Below are 19560 nucleotides of genomic sequence, written 5' to 3' on the forward strand. Positions count from 1 at the left end.
GGCCAGCCAATCACAGGGCACATATAGACAAACAACCATTCACACTCACATTCATACCTATGGACAATTTGGAGTCGCCAATTAACCTAGCATGTTTTTGGAATGTGGATGGAAACCGGAGTACCCGGAGAGAACATGCAAACTCCACACAGAGATGGCCGAGGGTGGAATTGAACCCTGGTCTCATAGCTGTGAGGTCTGCGCGCTAACCACACGACCGCCGTGCCGCCCCAGTACAAAGATTTTATTTGGAATTTCTTTCATTACGATCATACAAAGATTGCTGGTACAAAATGTGTGCTGTAGGTGAGACGCCGAGGGAGTGCAGATGCGTTGTGCACGTGTGTCTTGCTGTAAACAACACAGCTATTCTGCTACAGTTGAAAAGAATGACAAAAAAACAACAACATTGTCTTCACATTATCACTCATCCTGGTATTTAAATAGAGAAAGGAGTCCCACAACGAGCTCTTTCTTCAAGCTGTCAGTGTTTTTTTTTTCTTTTTTTTTTTTTACAAGGTGCTGCACCGTGTTCCAGGAACACGCCACACACGCCTGTGAGACGTTTCGTCCGCTTTAGCTGTCCTGAACGCCTCCCCCCGGGCCCTTGATAAGGCGCTTGTGTCCTCTTTTTCCGGCCGGGCCGCGGGGCTTGGCGAAGGCCTGCTTGAAGGCGTGCTGCTTGGGATGGACCTCGTCGTACAGAAACTCCTCCGTCAGCTCGTCACCGTCTTCAATCTCCATCTGAAAAGAAAGAAGAAAATGTCAAACTGTAAAAGTTGTTTTCATTCTTTTGGACTTTGGTGTCCTCTGCAACTGGTTTAGCAGGGGTGTGCTGTCAGGGCCTGCAATGCCCTCTGTGCTGGCCTAACCATTACCCCAAGCACCTACTACATTTTGAACTTCATTCATTTTCTACCGCTTATCCTAACGAGTGCCGAGGGGGTGCTGGAGCCTATCCCAGCTGTCTTGGGGCAAGAGGCGGGGTACACCCTGGACTGGTGGCCAGCCAATCACAGGGCACATATAGACAAACAACCATTCACACTCACATTCATACCTATGGACAATTTGGAGTCGCTAATTAACCTAGCATGTTTTTGGAATGTGGGAGGGAACCGGAGTACCCGGAGAAAACCCACCCACGAGAAAATCCACAAGGGTGGAATTGAACCCGGGTCTCCTAGCTGTGAGGTATGCGCACTAACCACTCGACCACCGTGCTCTTTAGTATCTTACTATCGTGTTTCTTTCAGATTTTAGCTTCTATGTGTTGCCATATCAACGTCATCTGTGCAAAGCCTTCAGAATCAGGAGTGCTGGCCCCTGGCACATACACTGTGTACAATGGCGTTACCTTTTTAACCATCTGCAACTGATAGTCCCGCTCCACCTCCTCCAGGAGTCGACTCTTGCAGCTGGAGTAGAGCATCCTCTCCTTGATGCTGCAGCTGTATCCCGGCATGGAGTAGATGAACACTGAACACACCGCCAATGCTCAAAGTCAGTCGTTGTACAATGAGTATTCGATGGCTAGCTAAACAGAGACTGAACAATGAGTACTAGATGGCTAGCTAAACAGAGACTGAACAATGAGTATTAGATGGCTAGCTAAACAGCACTGAACAATGAGTATTAGATGGCTAGCTAAACAGAGACTGAACAATGAGTATAAGATGGCCCGCTAAACAGCACTGAACAATGAGTATTAGATGGCTAGCTAAACAGAGACTGAACACTGAGTATTAGATGGCTAGCTAAACAGCACTGAACAATGAGTACTAGATGGCTAGCTAAACAGAGACTGAACAATGAGTATTAGATGGCTAGCTAAACAGCACTGAACAATGAGTACTGGATGGCTAGCTAAACAGCACTGAACAATGAGTACTAGATGGCTAGCTAAACAGAGACTAAACAATGAGTATTAGATGGCTAGCTAAACAGCACTGAACAATGAGTACTAGATGGCTAGCTAAACAGCACTGAACAATGAGTATTAGATGGCTAGCTAAACAGCACTGAACAATGAGTATTAGATGGCTAGCTAAACAGCACTGAACAATGAGTATTAGAAGGCTAGCTAAACAGCACTGAACAATGAGTATTAGATGGCTAGCTAAACAGAGACTGAACAATGAGTATAAGATGGCCCGCTAAACAGCACTGAACAATGAGTATTAGATGGCTAGCTAAACAGAGACTGAACAATGAGTATTAGATGGCTAGCTAAACAGAGACTGAACAATGAGTGTTAGATGGCTAGCTAAACAGCACTGAACAATGAGTATTAGAAGGCTAGCTAAACAGCACTGAACAATGAGTATTAGAAGGCTAGCTAAACAGCACTGAACAATGAGTATTAGATGGCTAGCTAAACCGAGACTGAACAATGAGTATTAGATGGCTAGCTAAACCGAGACTGAGCAATGAGTATTAGATGGCTAGCTAAACCGAGACTGAACAATGAGTATTAGATGGCTAGCGAAACAGCACTGAGCAATGAGTTAGATGGCTAGCTAAACAGCACTGAACAATGAGTATTAGATGGCTAGCTAAACAGCACTGAACAATGAGTTAGATGGCTAGTTAAACAGCACTGAACAATGAGTATTAGATGGCTAGCTAAACAGCACTGAACAATGAGTATTAGATGGCTAGCTAAACAGAGACTGAACAATGAGTACTATATGGCTAGCTAAACAGCACTGAACAATGAGTATTAGATGGCTAGCTAAACAGACTGAACAATGAGTATTAGATGGCTCGCTAAACAGAGACTGAACAATGAGTATTAGATGGCTAGCTAAACAGACTGAACAATGAGTATTAGATGGCTAGCTAAACAGCACTGAACAATGAGTGTTAGATGGCTAGCGAAACAGCACTGAACAATGAGTATTAGATGGCTAGCTAAACAGAGACTGAACAATGAGTACTATATGGCTAGCTAAACAGCACTGAACAATGAGTACTATATGGCTAGCTAAACAGCACTGAACAATGAGTATTAGATGGCTAGCTAAACAGCACTGAACAATGAGTATTAGATGGCTAGCTAAACAGCACTGAACAATGAGTATTAGATGGCTAGCTAAACAGCACTGAACAATAAGTATTAGATGGCTAGCTAAACAGAGACTGAACAATGAGTATAAGATGGCCCGCTAAACAGCACTGAACAATGAGTATTAGATGGCTAGCTAAACAGAGACTGAACAATGAGTACTAGATGGCTAGCTAAACAGAGACTGAACAATGAGTATTAGATGGCTAGCTAAACAGCACTGAACAATGAGTATTAGATGGCTAACTAAACAGCACTGCACAATGAGTATTAGATGGCTAGCTAAACAGAGACTGAACAATGAGTATTAGATGGCTAGCTAAACAGCACTGAACAATGAGTATTAGATGGCTAACTAAACAGCACTGAACAATGAGTATTAGAAGGCTAGCTAAACAGCACTGAACAATGAGTATTAGATGGCTAGCTAAACAGCACTGAACAATGAGTATTAGAAGGCTAGCTAAACAGCACTGAACAATGAGTATTAGATGACTAGCTAAACAGCACTGAACAATGAGAATTAGATGGCTAGCTAAACAGCACTGAACAATGAGTATTAGATGGCTAGCTAAACAGCACTGAACAATGAGAATTAGATGGCTAGCTAAACAGCACTGAACAATGAGTATTAGATGGCTAGCTAAACAGCACTGAACAATGAGTATTAGATGGCTAGCTAAACAGCACTGAACAATGAGTATTAGATGGCTAGCTAAACCGAGACTGAACAATGAGTATTAGATGGCTAGCTAAACAGCACTGAACAATGAGTATTAGATGGCTAGCTAAACAGCACTGAACAATGAGTATTAGATGGCTAGCTAAACAGCACTGAACAATGAGTTAGATGGCTAGCTAAACAGCACTGAACAATGAGTATTAGATGGCTAGCTAAACAGAGACTGAACAATGAGTATTAGATGGCTAGCTAAGCAGCACTGAACAATGAGTTAGATGGCTAGCTAAACAGCACTGAACAATGAGTATTAGAAGGCTAGCTAAACAGCACTAAACAATGAGTATTAGATGGCTAGCTAAACCGAGACTGAACAATGAGTATTAGATGGCTAGCGAAACAGCACTGAACAATGAGTATTAGATGGCTAGCTAAACCAAGACTGAACAATGAGTATTAGATGGCTAGCTAAACAGCACTGAACAATGAGTATTAGATGGCTAGCGAAACAGCACTGAACAATGAGTATTAGATGGCTAGCTAAACAGCACTGAACAATGAGTATTAGATGGCTAGCTAAACAGCACTGAACAATGAGTATTAGATGGCTAGCTAAACAGAGACTGAACAATGAGTATAAGATGGCCCGCTAAACAGCACTGAACAATGAGTATTAGATGGCTAGCTAAACAGAGACTGAACAATGAGTATTAGATGGCTAGCTAAACAGAGACTGAACAATGAGTGTTAGATGGCTAGCTAAACAGCACTGAACAATGAGTATTAGATGGCTAACTAAACAGCACTGAACAATGAGTATTAGATGGCTAGCTAAACCGAGACTGAACAATGAGTATTAGAAGGCTAGCTAAACAGCACTGAACAATGAGTATTAGATGGCTAGCTAAACCAAGACTGAACAATGAGCATTAGATGGCCAGCTAAACAGCACTGAACAATGAGTTAGATGGCTAGCTAAACAGCACTGAACAATGAGTATTAGATGGCTAGCTAAACGGCACTGAACAATGAGTATTAGATGGCTAGCTAAACAGCGACTGAACAATGAGTATTAGATGGCTAGCTAAACAGCACTGAACAATGAGTACTAGATGGCTAGCTAAACAGCACTGAACAATGAGTATTAGATGGCTAGCTAAACAGCGACTGAACAATGAGTATTAGATGGCTTTGATCAGAATCAATGACCTCACCGACAGATTCAAGGTAGTCACCCTCATGGGAGTGTTTGTAGAGGAAGAAGTGATATCTCGGAGTGTCTTTAGGAATTCTGCAAGGCAAGTCCTGCGCCTCCGTCTTCTGGCAGTGAACCAGCTCAATGGTCTCCTTTTCGACATCCAACCTCTACCAAGGGGGGGGGGGGTTATTGATATCATTTACTTGTAATACAAAGTGATGGATGGTCAGCGGGCTTCACCAGCTGAATGTAGTTGATGCGCTTCTGGGCCAATTGCCGCAGGGCTCGTCTGGCCGTCTCCTGCAGAGGAAAGGCCAGGCCTTGAAGAGTCTGATGCTTGCTTTCCACGCTGATCTCTGCTTTCACCTGTAGAGGGCAGCAAGCACGCTTTTCACACCTAAGCTAGTGATGTTTTTGAATCATGTCAATCCACAATTGCATTTGATTGAAATCGATACACTAACCTGCTTAACTCTGCCCTGTGAAAGCAATCACAAAAGAAAAATGTCAGCTAATATTTCACATACGCATATATATCATCTACATAACACCTCTGACCTCGGTGATCTTGATCCTCTGAAGCTCCTGCTCAGCTAACGTGAGCGGGGCAGGGCCCGAGCAGGACGACACATGACGTTGGTAGCCCGACAAGCAGACGTCCTCCTATAGGATAGGGTTGCAAGCAAAACACTTGGCACGTTATAGCCATGACTGAAAACACACACACACACACACACGTCACTGCAAAGCACAGCAAGATACTGTAGATAACACCTCTGACCTCCATCGTGCCAAACAGCTCATACTTCACGTGGCCTCCACCAAACTCTTTCTTCACTGTGGCCCGCGTCGCTGCATACAGCATCTTCTCTTTCACCTGGAACCGACACATGAAATATGTACTTCTAAATATTTATTTGCAGTGTATATTGGTTAGCGCGCAGATCTCACAGCTAGGAAACCCAGGTTCAATCCCGGGTTCCTCCCACATTCCAAAAACATGCTAGGTTAATTGGCGACTCCAAATTGTCCATAGGTATGAATGTGAGTGTGAATGGTTGTTTGTCTATATGTGCCCTGTGATTGGCTGGCCACCAGTCCAGGGTGTACCCCGCCTCTCGCCCCTGAAGACAACTGGGATAGGCTCCAGCACCCCACGTGGCCTTCGTGAGAATAAGCGGTAGAAAATGAATGAATGAATGAATATTATTATGAGGGCTGACAGATGCTGAAAACGAATCAGATTAATCACAGATTTCAAACAATTACCCATGATTAATCACCTCGATTAATCACCTATGTCTGAAATATGCCAATTTTAAAGAAGGATAAAAGGAAAAAATAGAACATTTTAATCAAGCGGGCGGCACGGCAGACGAGTGGTTAGCGCGCAGACATCACAGCGAGGAGACCAGAGTTCGATTCCACCCTCGGTCATCTCTGTGTGGAGTTTGCATGTTCTCCCCGTGCATGCGTGGGTTTTCTCCGGGTACTCCGGTTTCCTCCCACATTCCAAAAACATGCTAGGTTAATTGGCGACTCCAAATTGTCCATAGGTATGAATGTGAGTGTGAATGGTTGTTTGTCTATATGTGCCCTGTGATTGGCTGGCCACCAGTCCAGGGTGTACCCCGCCTCTTGCCCCTGAAGACAACTGGGATAGGCTCCAGCACCCTTCACAACCCTCGTGAGGATAAGCGGTAGAAAATGAATGAATGAATATTATTATGTGAACTGACAAATGCTGAAAACATTTAATCAGATTAATCACAGATTTCAAACAATTACCCATGATTAATCACCTTGTGCAAATAAAGGAAAAATAGAACATTTTAATCAAGCTATAGGATAGCACATATATCATATCATATCAAACGACCAAACATTAGCATTCTTGTTATTATGAGCAATGAGGGGTTGCGTTCAAAGACAAGAAAGAAACGCTTATTTTCTGGAAGTGTGAGCTCACTGCCGAATGTTTTTCAGTGTCAGGAGATTTGTGCAACCTGAGAAAACAGAACTGAAAGCCGATGATGTCACCCGGGCTCCGGTTCTTTTTGGACACGACACACGGCCCGTGTTTGTTGACTTAGAAAGACAACGTGCTGGTGCTAAAATGTCATCAAGTGGGCTTCCTAGTATTTCGCAAATAGCGACTTAAACACATCCTGATCGGATGTGAGATCATAACGGTATCTATGTGGCAGTCAGCTTCTTGAACATGGTCACGTTGCCACGGACGATCAATTGGATTTTATATTCTATTATGTAGAAAAACATGGCTGATTTGTTCGTTGTTTATGAAGACCACCACAGCAACGCTGAACATCCATAGCTGAATGGATACATGACATACCGGAGAGTGATCAGGAGACCAGGATATGAAGAGCCACTCGAAGCCAAGTGCATTGTGGGAGTCCAGACGATACAGAATGTAGCAGGGCTCCTGCTCGTCCAGCAGAGGAAGCAGGAAGTGGTCATAGTCCTGGTCCCAGCTCTGCTCCGCTTCCCTGTAGGCCCCCAGCACCAGCTGCTCTGAAAGTCACATCACCATTCATCACACACCTAAAATGACCTTGGAGCAAAGGATACATTTGATGTCTAGAATAGTTCTTTATTGTCATTTTAACAAGTACAAAAAGGTTGTCCGGCTTTATGAGTGACGCTATTAAAGGTGTCTGCAATGTTGAGTAGCTCGCCAAAGAATATTCCCCTCAACTGCTCACCTCTCCTTCCTTTTTTGTCAAAGTAGCTTTTACAGTGATGGAGGTTGGACAACCTGAATTTACACTGTAGGCAGATTTCCATCAGAAATATATTAAAATTATTATTTTATTCTGTTTTGTGATTACTCGGAAAAATGCATCAAATTGAATTTTGTCAAAAAGTACAAAATTGATACATTTTTGAATGAACGAATAAAGAAAGGCTAAACTAACAAACCAATAACAACAGTCTGTTGGTGTCCCTTATTTATTTTTCTGGGAGTTGGCAACCCTAACTGATTCATTTTGGGGGGGTTTTCTATGGCTATCATCACACATTTGCTCTTTGTCGTCACTAGTGTCGTTCTGAAGTGGGAATTATAAACACGTTTAGATATTCAGTGAGTTTTGTTACATTTTTCAGGCAATTTTGTCCAAATTGTACCGCTTGTTCTGTGTTGCATTCACTGTCATGTTCACAGTGGTGTTTAAACAGTCTGGATTCTACAGTATATACAACTACAAATGACTCACTGTTCCAATAGCTATTATCTAACTTTGTTTGGGCTGTTTTGTGACTCCATATCACGTCAATTGTCAGTTGAATCTATAACCGGAAATATAACTCATCAGGGCCAAAATGGCCAAATGCCGATAAGGCTTGATAAAAAACAAAGACCCATGCCTGAGGCTGGTGAAGCTGGATGCCCTTGCTGGCTTCCAGAAGGGGGGGGGCAGACTGTCTCCTGCAACAGTTGCTATTCTGAGGGGGCAACACATTCCATCTCTGCATGCATATGGCATATTTTCCATCCGCTATCCTTTCTTAACCTTGCTTTTGACGTGTCACAACAGCACAACAAAAAGGCAGATAAAAATAATGGAGCTGTTTGACATGGATTTTCAGGCAGACGCTCATAGTTACATGTACAGTGAATGTGCTGACCATGTTAACGTGATAGGTTAACATGCTAGGTTAATTGGCGACTCCAAATTGTCCATAATAATAAATGTTAGTGTGAATGGTTGTTTGTCTATATGTGCCCTGTGATTGGCTGGCCTCCAGTCCAGAGTGTACCCGAAAACAGCTGGGATAGGCTCCAGCACCCCCGCGAAAATAAATGAATGAATGAATTTATCGCTACAGGCTGTTTTGACCCTCAAAGGGTGCCGTAGTCAGGGAGTGTAAGCTAGCTAGTTGTAAGCTAGCTAAATTGCGACGCAATTTAGAAAACAACTACACTAACTACAACGTTGCTTTTAAGTCAGCAAAATTTGCCACTTATGTCGTGTCAAAAACTACTACTTATACTTACATGAACGCTAAGGAGTCTGTGTCTGTGCGGCACAGAGAAGCGGGGTTGCTAGCTACTTGAAGTCACAGCCGTGCATTCTGGGACTTGTAGTATTAGCACATAAAAGCTACTACCAGGCCAGTTTCGACATTAAAAACATAATTGGCAACCCAAATAAAAGTGCATGACATTTTGTCACAAAAAAAAGTATGGTAATAAAACAAATGATATGATATCAAGTGGTTTTTGTCACCAGGCAGACATGCGAGTCACACGATAAGCCGGAATAGAAGATGTATCACATGAGTTAGGAATGACTGATGCCTCTGCGGCAATAAATTGTGAGGAAACGTTTAATAGGAGACAAACACAAACAAGAGTGGCCCCCCCGGGGTGTATCTGTCATGAGTCGCATAAACACGTTGCCTCACTGACCTTTTTCCCCCCACAAAGCACATGGCTGATGAGCATTTTTAAATACCTTCAACAGTTGCCTCTGACTTTTTTGGCTTTTTTTCTACAAGTCAGTCAGATTGGCCTGCCCAGGATTGGACAGCTAACACCTTTTTACTTGTTTTTTTTGTTTTTTGCCCCCACCCTCCCGGAAAATAAACCATTGCGGTGCAGGCTTTGAAAGAACGCGGTCATTATAGCAGTCTTTCTAGGAAGGATGAGGATCACATGAAAAATGTTAAAGCACAACGTGTACTTTGAAAACTATGATTGAAGCGGGGCTGTCTTTGTTTTGTATTTATGTCTAACCATTTATTTCATTTAGAAGTCATTTTGGATCAAAATTAAATTACAATTACAAGGGAATACATCATGAATTTATTGTCACACAATGTCAAAAAAAAATCAAGATGGATTAGGAAGTGCAGATAAGAATATTTCAGATTATTTAGTATAATTTGGTATTTTATTATCTATTATTTATCACTTACACTTCGAAAAACCAGAAGCATTTTAACAGTGTTTGGAAAAAAAATAGAATTTTAAATACTTTTTGGAATGTAGAAAAAACAGAAGCGGCAACGTTAGCCAAAAACAAAATGCTAAACTGTCAAACAACATATCAAACCTTGTAAGAGTCCACTCCATTATTCTTTTAATAATTATTTTGGTGATGCCATCGCAGAAAAGCACCAGTCACGGCAGAGAAGCAAAGTGTGACGATAACCATAGAACAGGAAATGTGAGCGCCAACTCAGTCAGTTATGTAAATAAACTCCTTAGGCATGAGTTTTAAGTACTGAGTAGTTTTACTTTATTTTTGTTATACGTATTATCCAGTGATTACAGTCCCTTCATACAAGCGTGTCGTCTCACTCACCGTCTTGTATGCGCACCTTAATGAGGCGCACCGCTCCACCTCTGGCTCGGGCCAGAAACTCCCTCAGTTCTGGCGTCACCACTAAAGCTAAAAACATGGCGGCTCAGCACTGTCGTGGTCACTCAGCAGTAGCAACGTTTGAGCTATCAGTCCAAGTCAAAAGAAGAAGAAAAAAAACCCAAAACACCAAAATCTGCAGTTTCAAAGTACTCGAGTTGTGATGAAAGCGTCTCCTAAGTGCTCAAATGTTTCTGCGGCGGAGGAGCAACTGTTAGGGTGTCTGGGCTTTTTGGGAGGGTGTGACAGTGGCAGATAGGACATCACTCAAGTAAGTGGGACGGTGTCATGTGCACACAGAGCGGGAACATGATCGCCCCCCTTCACCAAATTTAGCTCCCACTGACAGTCCCGTCATGGTGCTGGCCTGTCACCCCCCCCCCCCCCCCCCACACCTGCAAACAGCAAACGGGGAAGGGAGACGTTTAACCCAGAAACCTGCTAGGATGTTGAAATTTTGCATCTTTTACCTTTGATTGACTGGTTATAGGTGAATCTAGCTATTTATTGCCTTAAAGCCAGGACTTCTCATTGGGTCACGCCCCCCACCTTTAAACTGGCATTTTATTCAGGAGACACTAAGCAGTGTTTATGACTGGTAAGGAGCCTATGACTTCGGACTTGACTCGTCTGCACGTCTTTACTCGAGACTCGCAAAACCCTCACTTGCGAAAACGAGATGAGAGTTTAACTTTACTTGTAAAAAATAAAGTACAATGGAAAATATAGGTGACAATATACGTATTGCAAGATACTAATATGTGATATATATATATATATATATATATATACACACATGCGTCAGTGTGCAAACATTTAGAATTTAAAGCCAGTGTCGTAAATAAACATCTTTTTTGAGTTGACACAAATATACAAAAACATGTTAGTGTGAGAGGTCTCACTCGCTCACATTTTGTATTTGCTGAACTTTTGTGGGCGAGTTTAAGAGCTAATATGCTAATAATAAAAAATAATAGTTATACAAAAAAAAAAAAAAAAAGTTTGCTCACTGTATTTTCTTGAATAATGACCCAAAGTTCCCAAATTGATATCCCTTTACATAATATTTGATGTAATTATCGTTGTAGTTGCACATCAAATCGTTTATCACAGAGATTTCCCCGACTTATTATAGATAAAAACTTCATGCAATTTTGCCACTCACTCCATTCATGCCATTGTTCTATGGAACAAACACTTCAAGGTCCTCACAACCAATGCACAAAGGGTGGGGTTTTCTTTTGGTATCTGTTTAAATTACAGGAGAAAATGACATTCACAATAAATTCAATCAAATAGAAGAGTAAAATGTAATATGAACAATATTAGCACAGTATTATTGCTAAGGACCATTTTTCTCATTTGACTGTATTGGAACAACAGGAAGCAGTAGTGTATAGAAGCTGCACAAGCACTGATGTTGACTACGGACGGAAAGACCAATTCCAACAGCACGCCATAAGATATACCCATTTATTAGTGCTCAGTAGTGATGGTGAAATGAAACCCATGAAGCCAAGTGAGCAGGCACATGTACAGATACCTCATTAGGAATCATTTACTCTAGCGCCATCAAGAGGTCAATAAAATGTATTACAATCTAGTTTCCACTTACCAAACAAGTGCTGGGACCGCAGTGAAACACAGTAACATAGATAGGAACGTACTTCTGTTACTTGTAATTAAACAAAGAGACCAACCAAACCAAACCCAATATGTGCGGGTCGATTCCACATTTCAAATAACACGAGGTTTAAAACACTTCCTGAATCAGTCACGTGGTATAGTGATTCAGGAAGCTTGTCAGTGACGTCATCAAACCGCCCAGACTTCGCCTGGATTTTTGTTGATTACTCGACACAAACTTCGAAGCCAAGACACAGACCATAACATCACTAGTGTCGGGTACTTATTACAGAAATAGAAAGACGTAGAAAGCTCATACCTGGACACAACACACAGAGTGCCGCACAGTGCTTCAGGCCACACGCCGCCATCTTCTGTAGCACAACAGCTCAGCTAATCGTGTACAGGCATATATAGGTAGTTTACAGCCACACAGTAGCGCAATTTAATGCCTTATCGCGTCTACAATTTCGGAAACCATCAGTAAAAACGTCGAAAGTCGCAAACGTACAAGGTAGTGCTAAACAAGATGGCGGACTCACGGCGACAAAAACGTACGGCTCATGAGTTTTCTACGTAATGTAGTTCTGTGGTACTTATTTGCTTATCATGTCAGGCTGGGCGCCCTCTACAGGCAGGCAAGGGGGTGATTTGTTTTGTTTCATATACAACTAAATTGGATACCCAGTAGAGTGTGTTGTGTCCTGTGACGTCATGCTTGGTTTATGGTCTGACAGACACAAGAGTGTCAGCTGTGAACTCTAATATAGGTTGGAATCGTGTGCCTTTCCTAATTGTGTCCAATCAAGGGGATTTACAACAGGTAGACATCTTTTAATTTCTTTATTCCTCTACTTATTCTTCTTCTACCTCGTTTTCAACCCATTCAAACATCTCCAACATCAACGTTTACCACAAACCTTGTGTTTTGATATTTGAGCTGTCACAAAAGCAAACAATATTTGCCTCAAAGTGAAAGTTATGTTTGAAATGTATCTTTTCACAAAAAGCTGCTTTTCTCCCTTCTTTTTTCTAGTTGGGAACTGATATTTTCCCGAAACTCACCTATGCTCTACTGCTGATATAGAAGAACCGTAAAAGGTAGAAACCCCTGTTTTCATCTCATCTTTTTATTGGTAGCTTCCATGTTTATATAATCTTACGACGCAATATTCTAAGTGCCTTAAAAGATCATTCCACATCATCTAAAGTGGCCGGTAGTGAAGGGGTGGAATATGAACAGTACGCAAGTCATGCTAGGTTTATTATAACAAAAACAAAGTACTAAAAATATAAAAAGTGTACCAATTAATTGAATCTTTATTATAATCCAAAAGAGGGCACTTTTAAGTTCATATTTTCTACGCGCAAAGCTTTATTTATAATAAAATGAATGATTTTCATGTTTACAACTGAAGTTATTTCTGACGTATTCTTTTTTTTTTTATTTCCAAATGTTTCAAACAAGACCAGTACAGATGAGGACTGTTTTGGACAGTAATAAATCAGACAGTGATGCTACAGCGCTGTGTTTGACAAACAAAATGCTTTTCTCTGTTTTGGCGGAGGTACATGACTGAGAAAAGGTCCAGCGTGTCCTACAGGTCTACGCCGGGACCTCCTCACAAGATGATCCTCAGCGAGAGTCTTCACCCTCAGCTAAGTGAAACATTATTATGGAACTTGATGAGAGCAGATCCTACAAATTGTGTCCATGAAAAATCCAAAACAGAACCGGTGTCAAGTCGTATAAAGAGTACATTGCGGCAGTACCTCTAGCACTGTGTCGACTTGTTGTTTTTTTTTTTTAAGACTAAAAAGCATCCATACACAAGACACTGCTGGACTTGCAAGGGTATATTACAATATCAAAGCAAAGGCTAACATGAATTGGGCGGTGGTTTTTCTTACTTTTCCAGAGTGCAAAGGTTAGTAGAAGTTACATTACAAAGGTACATGAATTGTCATTACGGGGGACGTGTCAAATATTTACAAGAGAGCTTTTTTTTTTATATATCCTGGAAGCAAATGTACAGAATATATGCCAAATAAATGTACAACAATAGTCGTTTTCTGTGTGTTGGACATAAATATGAATAATAACAGCACATGGAACACAAAGACACATTTCATGGTTGGTTGGTTCAGAAAGGCAGGCTGCTACATACCGAATTAAATTGGAAAAAAGAAATTCTGACTTCCTCGTGTAAAACGACAGGAATAAATCGGTCAAAAATATTTATATCACAATGATTAAACAAAGAATTCATATATTAATACTATGCACATAAAAGCAATAAATAAATATCAACTCAATTTCAAATACTCCAGTTGCCAACTCCAGTCAAGATCAAAATTTTTAAAACACTTGAATGAACAATAAATTTTGCATTGTTTTCTGCATGTAAAACTATAATTCTCTATAAAATGAATTTTTTTCTTAATATTTTTGGGTGTCTGGAACGGATTAAATGGATTGAGATGATTTCCTACGGGGAAAAATGACCTCGGTTTTCATACATTTCCGTATTGGTCTGACCTTTTGCAATTAATCACAGAATTAATCACAAAAAACCGAGGTTCCACTGTATTTGCAAAGTTGATAAATGTGCAGTATTTTGCAATACGACAGAACAAAACAGACAGAGCAACATTGAAATGGGTACGAACTGTACGTACACAACTCTTACTCAGAAGCTCCGGAACCGGATCGATCCCCACACTCTCTGCCTTAAAGGGCAGCAGCTGTATCATTACACTAAATAGGGGCTGACGGTGCGTGTTCTGGGGCGGCCCCATTAATAAAATGAAAACCAAAAGGAGCAATATGGAATTTGAACGTAAAAGTCTTATCTTGCTGCAGTGATGCCCTATGCTGAGACGTCAACGTCCTCATTGTTGACATTAGCTACAAACCAAGAGGCGCTGCTGTCATTAAGAAAATAGATGTAGGAAAGGAGTATAATATATACTATCTATTTTACCATCTAATGTGTGATTATGGGCTTATTGTGTTAAATGTATGATGCAAATCAAAAGCTAATAATCATGACTGCATGCTTTACAAGACAAATCACGTTGTCTACTGGTATTCCTCAAGCAAAGCCAACTCCACTCTGTTTCTTCCAGGTCTCCTTGCATTAAATAACATGCTAATGGATACATTTTCAACTTGCTGTGAACGACATCTATGGCTTTTCTTGTGGATGCTGTCTTAGAAATGCGCACTATAACGTCAGATTAGAGGTCAGAAAAGCATTTCCACCACAATGTAAAAGGCAAAGTGAATAGAAGCATGTGATATACCCTGCAAGTGGTACAAAAAAGACGTGTACTTTTTACTAAGCATTATGGAACAGCATGGGGGTGGTGGTAGTGCATAGATTTAGGGGGGTGGGGGGGGGGCGTGGGGCACTAAATTGTGTGCCAGGACTTTGTACAGCGTTCATGAGTCTTCTACCAGCTGTGGAAAAAAATCAAATCTTTCATTGTGCACATATCAATATGATAAACATATCTGCTAGCATTCTTGATGGTGATAGGCTGATATGTTGTGGAACCTCACTGGGAATAATAAGACGGGAAGAAGTCTACGGAGCGCTTTTTCCATGCCTCCAAACGCTGAAGGCACACTTGAAGTCTGTGCGGATAAAGGGATGGCAGGCTGAGCACAAAGAAAGATGAGCACTTGGTCCGAATGTCTTCGCCGCGGGGCCATTTTCCTACATTTGGAAATGGAAAATAAAGGCATGAGCGCTACTTTGTCTCTTCGTTGTACTGCAGTCGCCGGGCCCCGTTCGTCTCGTGTATGATGATGCGGTATTCATCTGGGTGTGTCATGCTTTGCCGGAACACGCTCTCCCAAGTGTGCACTATGCCAGGGAGTAGATGGCGTTGACGGGCGAGGTGGCCTCCGAGCTCTCGTTGCCTTCTGTTTCGTCTTTGTCCTTCTTCACCGTGTACTGTCCGATGAACGAGCCGTCCTCGTTAAACTGTCCGTCGCCGCCTTCGCCGTAGTCCACCAGGCTGTCATCGCTCTCTTTCACGTGTCCCTCTAGTGATGTTTGGCTGCCTTGCAGAGGTTTGTTGTCCTCGTCGCTCCTGCAAGTTGGGAAAAAGCAAAGACGACCTTGTTATTTCAAAACACGTTGGGAATGTCAACGCAACCCCACTGGACCCAAGGGTCAAACCTTGAAAGTCTGTTTGACACTTTGCTACACTTTTCGTCCTTCCCGACTTTCCGCAGAATCGAGTGGCCAAACAAAGCTTATAGAAAGAATGGACAGTGGTTCCTTTAGAGTTAGGACACTATAGGCAGATCGTTGCCAGGTGATAGGGTTCAGTTATCGACAAAAATACGTCTCGTATGGCTGCGTACAGTCCGCAGAATCGGGTGGCCAAACAAAGCTTGAAGAAAGAATGGACTGCGGTTCCTTCAGAGTTAGGACACTATAGGCAGATCCTTGCCAGGCGATAAGGTTCAGTTATCGACAAAAATACGCCGCGTACAGTCCGCAGAATCGGGTGACCAAACAAAGCTTAAAGAAAGAATGGACAGTGGTTCCTTTGGAGTTAGGACACTATAGGCAGATCCTTGCCAGGTGATAGGGTTCAGTTCTCGACAAAAATACATCTCGTATGGCCATGTACAGTCCGCAGAATCGGGTGACCAAACAAAGCTTACAAAAAGAATGGACAGTGGTTCCTTGAGAGTTAGGACACTATAGGCAGATCCTTGCCAGGGAATCCTTTATGATATGTGTGTTGTAGTGCAAACTCTGATTGTGCTATGTGAGTGTCTGTGTCAAGAAAGCTACTGAACTGAAAATGCACTGAGCTATTAAACGGACTCTCTAGGTGTCAGCAATTGTAATGTAAAGGTTCTTAATTAATCATGGCAAACCCCGAACAAACACAAAGGAAAGATGCCTCGCCCAAACCAAAGTACCTGTTCTTGCTTTGTGTCCTGTCACGGACAGATGACTCATTTCAGCGAGAGAAAAACAAGAAGTGATGAGATGGTAAGAGAGGAGTGAAGAGTTAGACGGGATGAAGGGAAAAGAGGAGCTCATCCTTACAAAAACAACATTAGAATGTGAGCACAGACGTTGGATCTTAATGGAGAACATTAGTCATGATTTCCCACAAACACAAACACACGTGCCACCAGCAGCCTTTGGGGATAACGGGAATGCTGATTGTCGCTGTAGGGAATTGCCCTCATCACCGACGGGGAGATTGGATGACATTTGATGACAAGTCACAGCAGTTTTATAATGAATGTTGGACCTAAATCATAAAAATAAAACTCATATTTCCAAAGAAACGTTGTGTTTTGTAGATGCAGTAATCCCTCAGCAAAATTAAGCATCTTCAAATTGTTAAATGAAGTAAAATACAAATATAAGGCATTCGGAAGACGCATTCAAAGATGTGATGATATGTATTATTCTACTGTAATGTTCAGTGAGACACACAAGCACCAGACTTACTCGCCGAAATAAGAGGCCTTTTTTTTTTCGCAGGTTTGAACGATGTCACAACAGACTACTGTCGTGGACGTAACCCGAGCCGAGCTAAAACTCAACTCTGAACTTCCTGTGTCAGATCACCCCCCCACCCCCCCCGTAGTCATCTCCCTGCACACGAGCACAAGTCTGTTATTTTTGTCTTAAATGTCTACTATATTGGATCATGTGAGTGTAAACGTTACTATAGGGTTGCTATTTCATGTTTAGACTGCTCTACCAAGATTTTAAAAAGCGCATTTAGAAGGTTAAAAAGGTTTTCTATGCTTTGAGTACAAAAATATTCTATTTATAAATAAGGGATCCTACTTGGCGAAAAAATTCACTTTGGTACAGTTGGGTCCGGAACGGCGATAAAGGAGGGATTGCCGTCATTCCAAAAAGGTGAGGTCAGCTAAGATTGGAGTTGCATGCGACATCAAACGTTTTAGTCAAATTAGAGGGTAACAAAAATGTATGAGTTATTGTGCGTTTAGAAGAACGACGCCTCGGGCATAATCAGCGGAACCTGAAAGGAGCAAAAGAAATATCACTTACAGTCGTCGAGCTGGGGTGGACACAGTGGCCACTTTTCTTGGGGAATGAGACAATCTTTGGGGGGGTACAGTAAATGTACAGTCCTTTTGTATACAGTAAGTGGTAGGGAGTCATTGCATTCACACAACAAGGTCATCTTTCCCCCAAATATTGTCTCATTACATACAAATCATGCCACCACTAACGAGCTGAAGTTACGGAATCGATTCTAGAGCTGGACATGAGTGGATGATAAGCTAGCGTATCCTGTTGGGTGCCACTTACTGGTAATCAAAGGATCCATCCGGGTCTTTCTGATCAACAGAGTCCAAAGGAAGTTCTTTTTTATCCCGAACTGAAAAGAAAACAAAGAAGCGTTAGCTCCGAACGCTAATTTGTAAATGACTTGTTAAGGTTTGGCACGCAGACCTTGTAGAGGTGTGAGTTTATACACGCTTCTGTTTAGTCTCAGTGTGGTCGTTGGTGGTTAGTTCAAATGGTTATTTATTATCGTATATAACAACACCACCTACCTAGACCACTTGCGCAACCAGTGAAACCACCACCTAGACATTATAGAAACTGCAAAACATTACAGTAATCAAAAATACTATTTTTTTTAATATAAAAAAGCAATTTTTTCATCACAGAAAGTATTTATTATTCATTCATTCATTCATTCATTTTCTACCGCTTTTTCCTCACGAGGGTCGCGGGGGGTGCTGGAGCCTATCCCAGCTGTCTTCGGGCGTAAGGCGGGGTACACCCTAGACTGGTCGCCAGCCAATCACAGGGCACATATAGACAAACAACCATTCACACTCACATTCATACCTATGGACAATTTGGAGTCGCCAATTAACCTAGCATGTTTTTGGAATGTGGGAGGAAACCGGAGTACCCGGAGAAAACCCACGCATGCACGGGGAGAACATGCAAACTCCACACAGAGATGGCCGAGGGTGGGATTGAACCCTGGTCTCCTAGCTGTGAGGTCTGCGCGCTAACCCCTAGACCACCGTGCCGCCAGTATTTATTATAATGATAATAATTAACTTAATTGTATATGTTAATAGGGTTTTTGTTGACACATTTTATTATGTAGCATTTTCTCAAAAACTTGACCTGTCCGAACATATTTATTACGATTGTGGACAAATAACGCAACATCTGTTTCATCTGACCATCTTTTGTCTCAAAGGGTCTTCACTGTGGATGGTGACAAGGGGTCTCAACCTCAAGCAGTTTTACCCGAACCCTCACCAGACTTCTTGGTAGGTTTGAGTCTTGGTGGTTTCTGGCTTCTTCCTGAACATCCCAACCAATTTTTTCTGTTCTTCAAAGGTGACAAGTGTTGATACAAGCTCAACAAACCTGGGAGGATTTACCTGGATATTTGCCTCCACGGCTCCTTTTGATGAAGCAGACTATAAGGAGGATGAGGATGATAAGGGCGATGGCGCACATCAAGCCGATGAACCAGCCCTGAGTGGCGATGTCTACCTGGTCGATGTAAGCTGGGGGGGGGGGGCATACACAAAACACACACACACATA

The 19560-nt window shown here is 41.9% G+C and overlaps 2 protein-coding genes across 18 annotated transcripts in view; both read right to left on the bottom strand.

Moving 5' to 3' along the window:
- Positions 1–210: 210 nt before the first annotated feature.
- LOC131133238 (twinfilin-2) lies at positions 211–12528 on the bottom strand. 2 transcript variants are annotated; one of them, XM_058078923.1, is made up of 9 exons: positions 10278–10563; positions 7301–7479; positions 5726–5821; positions 5503–5607; positions 5409–5423; positions 5185–5310; positions 4961–5111; positions 1358–1479; positions 211–744 (listed from the first exon to the last, which is right to left on the bottom strand). In XM_058078923.1, the coding sequence occupies exons 1-9, from the start codon at positions 10372–10374 to the stop codon at positions 577–579; spliced, it is 1059 nt and encodes a 352-aa protein (XP_057934906.1). In that variant the 5' UTR covers positions 10375–10563; the 3' UTR covers positions 211–576. The 2 variants fall into 2 exon arrangements, with proteins under 2 accessions (XP_057934906.1, XP_057934907.1); XM_058078924.1 differs by lacking the exon at positions 10278–10563 and adding an exon at positions 12280–12528 and having other exon boundaries at positions 212–744.
- Positions 12529–12676: 148 nt separating this feature from the next.
- Positions 12677–19560, bottom strand: part of nfasca (neurofascin homolog (chicken) a) — an 87127-nt gene continuing 80243 nt past the window's right edge. For 5 of the 16 annotated variants that reach the window (XM_058078892.1, XM_058078893.1, XM_058078897.1 and 2 more), the window contains 3 exons: positions 19393–19521; positions 18290–18359; positions 13049–16061 (listed from right to left, as the gene is read on the bottom strand). In XM_058078892.1, coding sequence (XP_057934875.1) covers positions 15833–16061; positions 18290–18359; positions 19393–19521 — 428 coding nt within the window. In that variant the 3' untranslated portion in view covers positions 13049–15832. Of the gene's footprint in view, positions 16062–16908; positions 17997–18289; positions 18360–18537; positions 18587–19392; positions 19522–19560 lie in introns of all 16 variants that reach the window. The other 11 variants (XM_058078898.1, XM_058078896.1, XM_058078901.1 and 8 more) reach the window with 9 other exon arrangements.

The sequence above is a fragment of the Doryrhamphus excisus genome, chromosome 1, assembly GCF_030265055.1.
Source record: "Doryrhamphus excisus isolate RoL2022-K1 chromosome 1, RoL_Dexc_1.0, whole genome shotgun sequence".
Lineage (NCBI taxonomy): Eukaryota > Metazoa > Chordata > Actinopteri > Syngnathiformes > Syngnathidae > Doryrhamphus > Doryrhamphus excisus.

Excerpts from the sequence above, each read along its gene's own strand:
- LOC131133238 (XM_058078923.1), bottom strand. The coding sequence starts at position 10,374 with ATGTTTTTAGCTTTAGTGGTGACGCCAGAACTGAGGGAGTTTCTGGCC. Across the intron at positions 5,822-7,300 it reads GGTCTCCTGATCACTCTCCG|GTGAAAGAGAAGATGCTGTA; the intron begins GTATGTCATGTA and ends TGTCGGTTCCAG. Across the intron at positions 5,608-5,725 it reads AGCTGTTTGGCACGATGGAG|GAGGACGTCTGCTTGTCGGG; the intron begins GTCAGAGGTGTT and ends CCTATCCTATAG.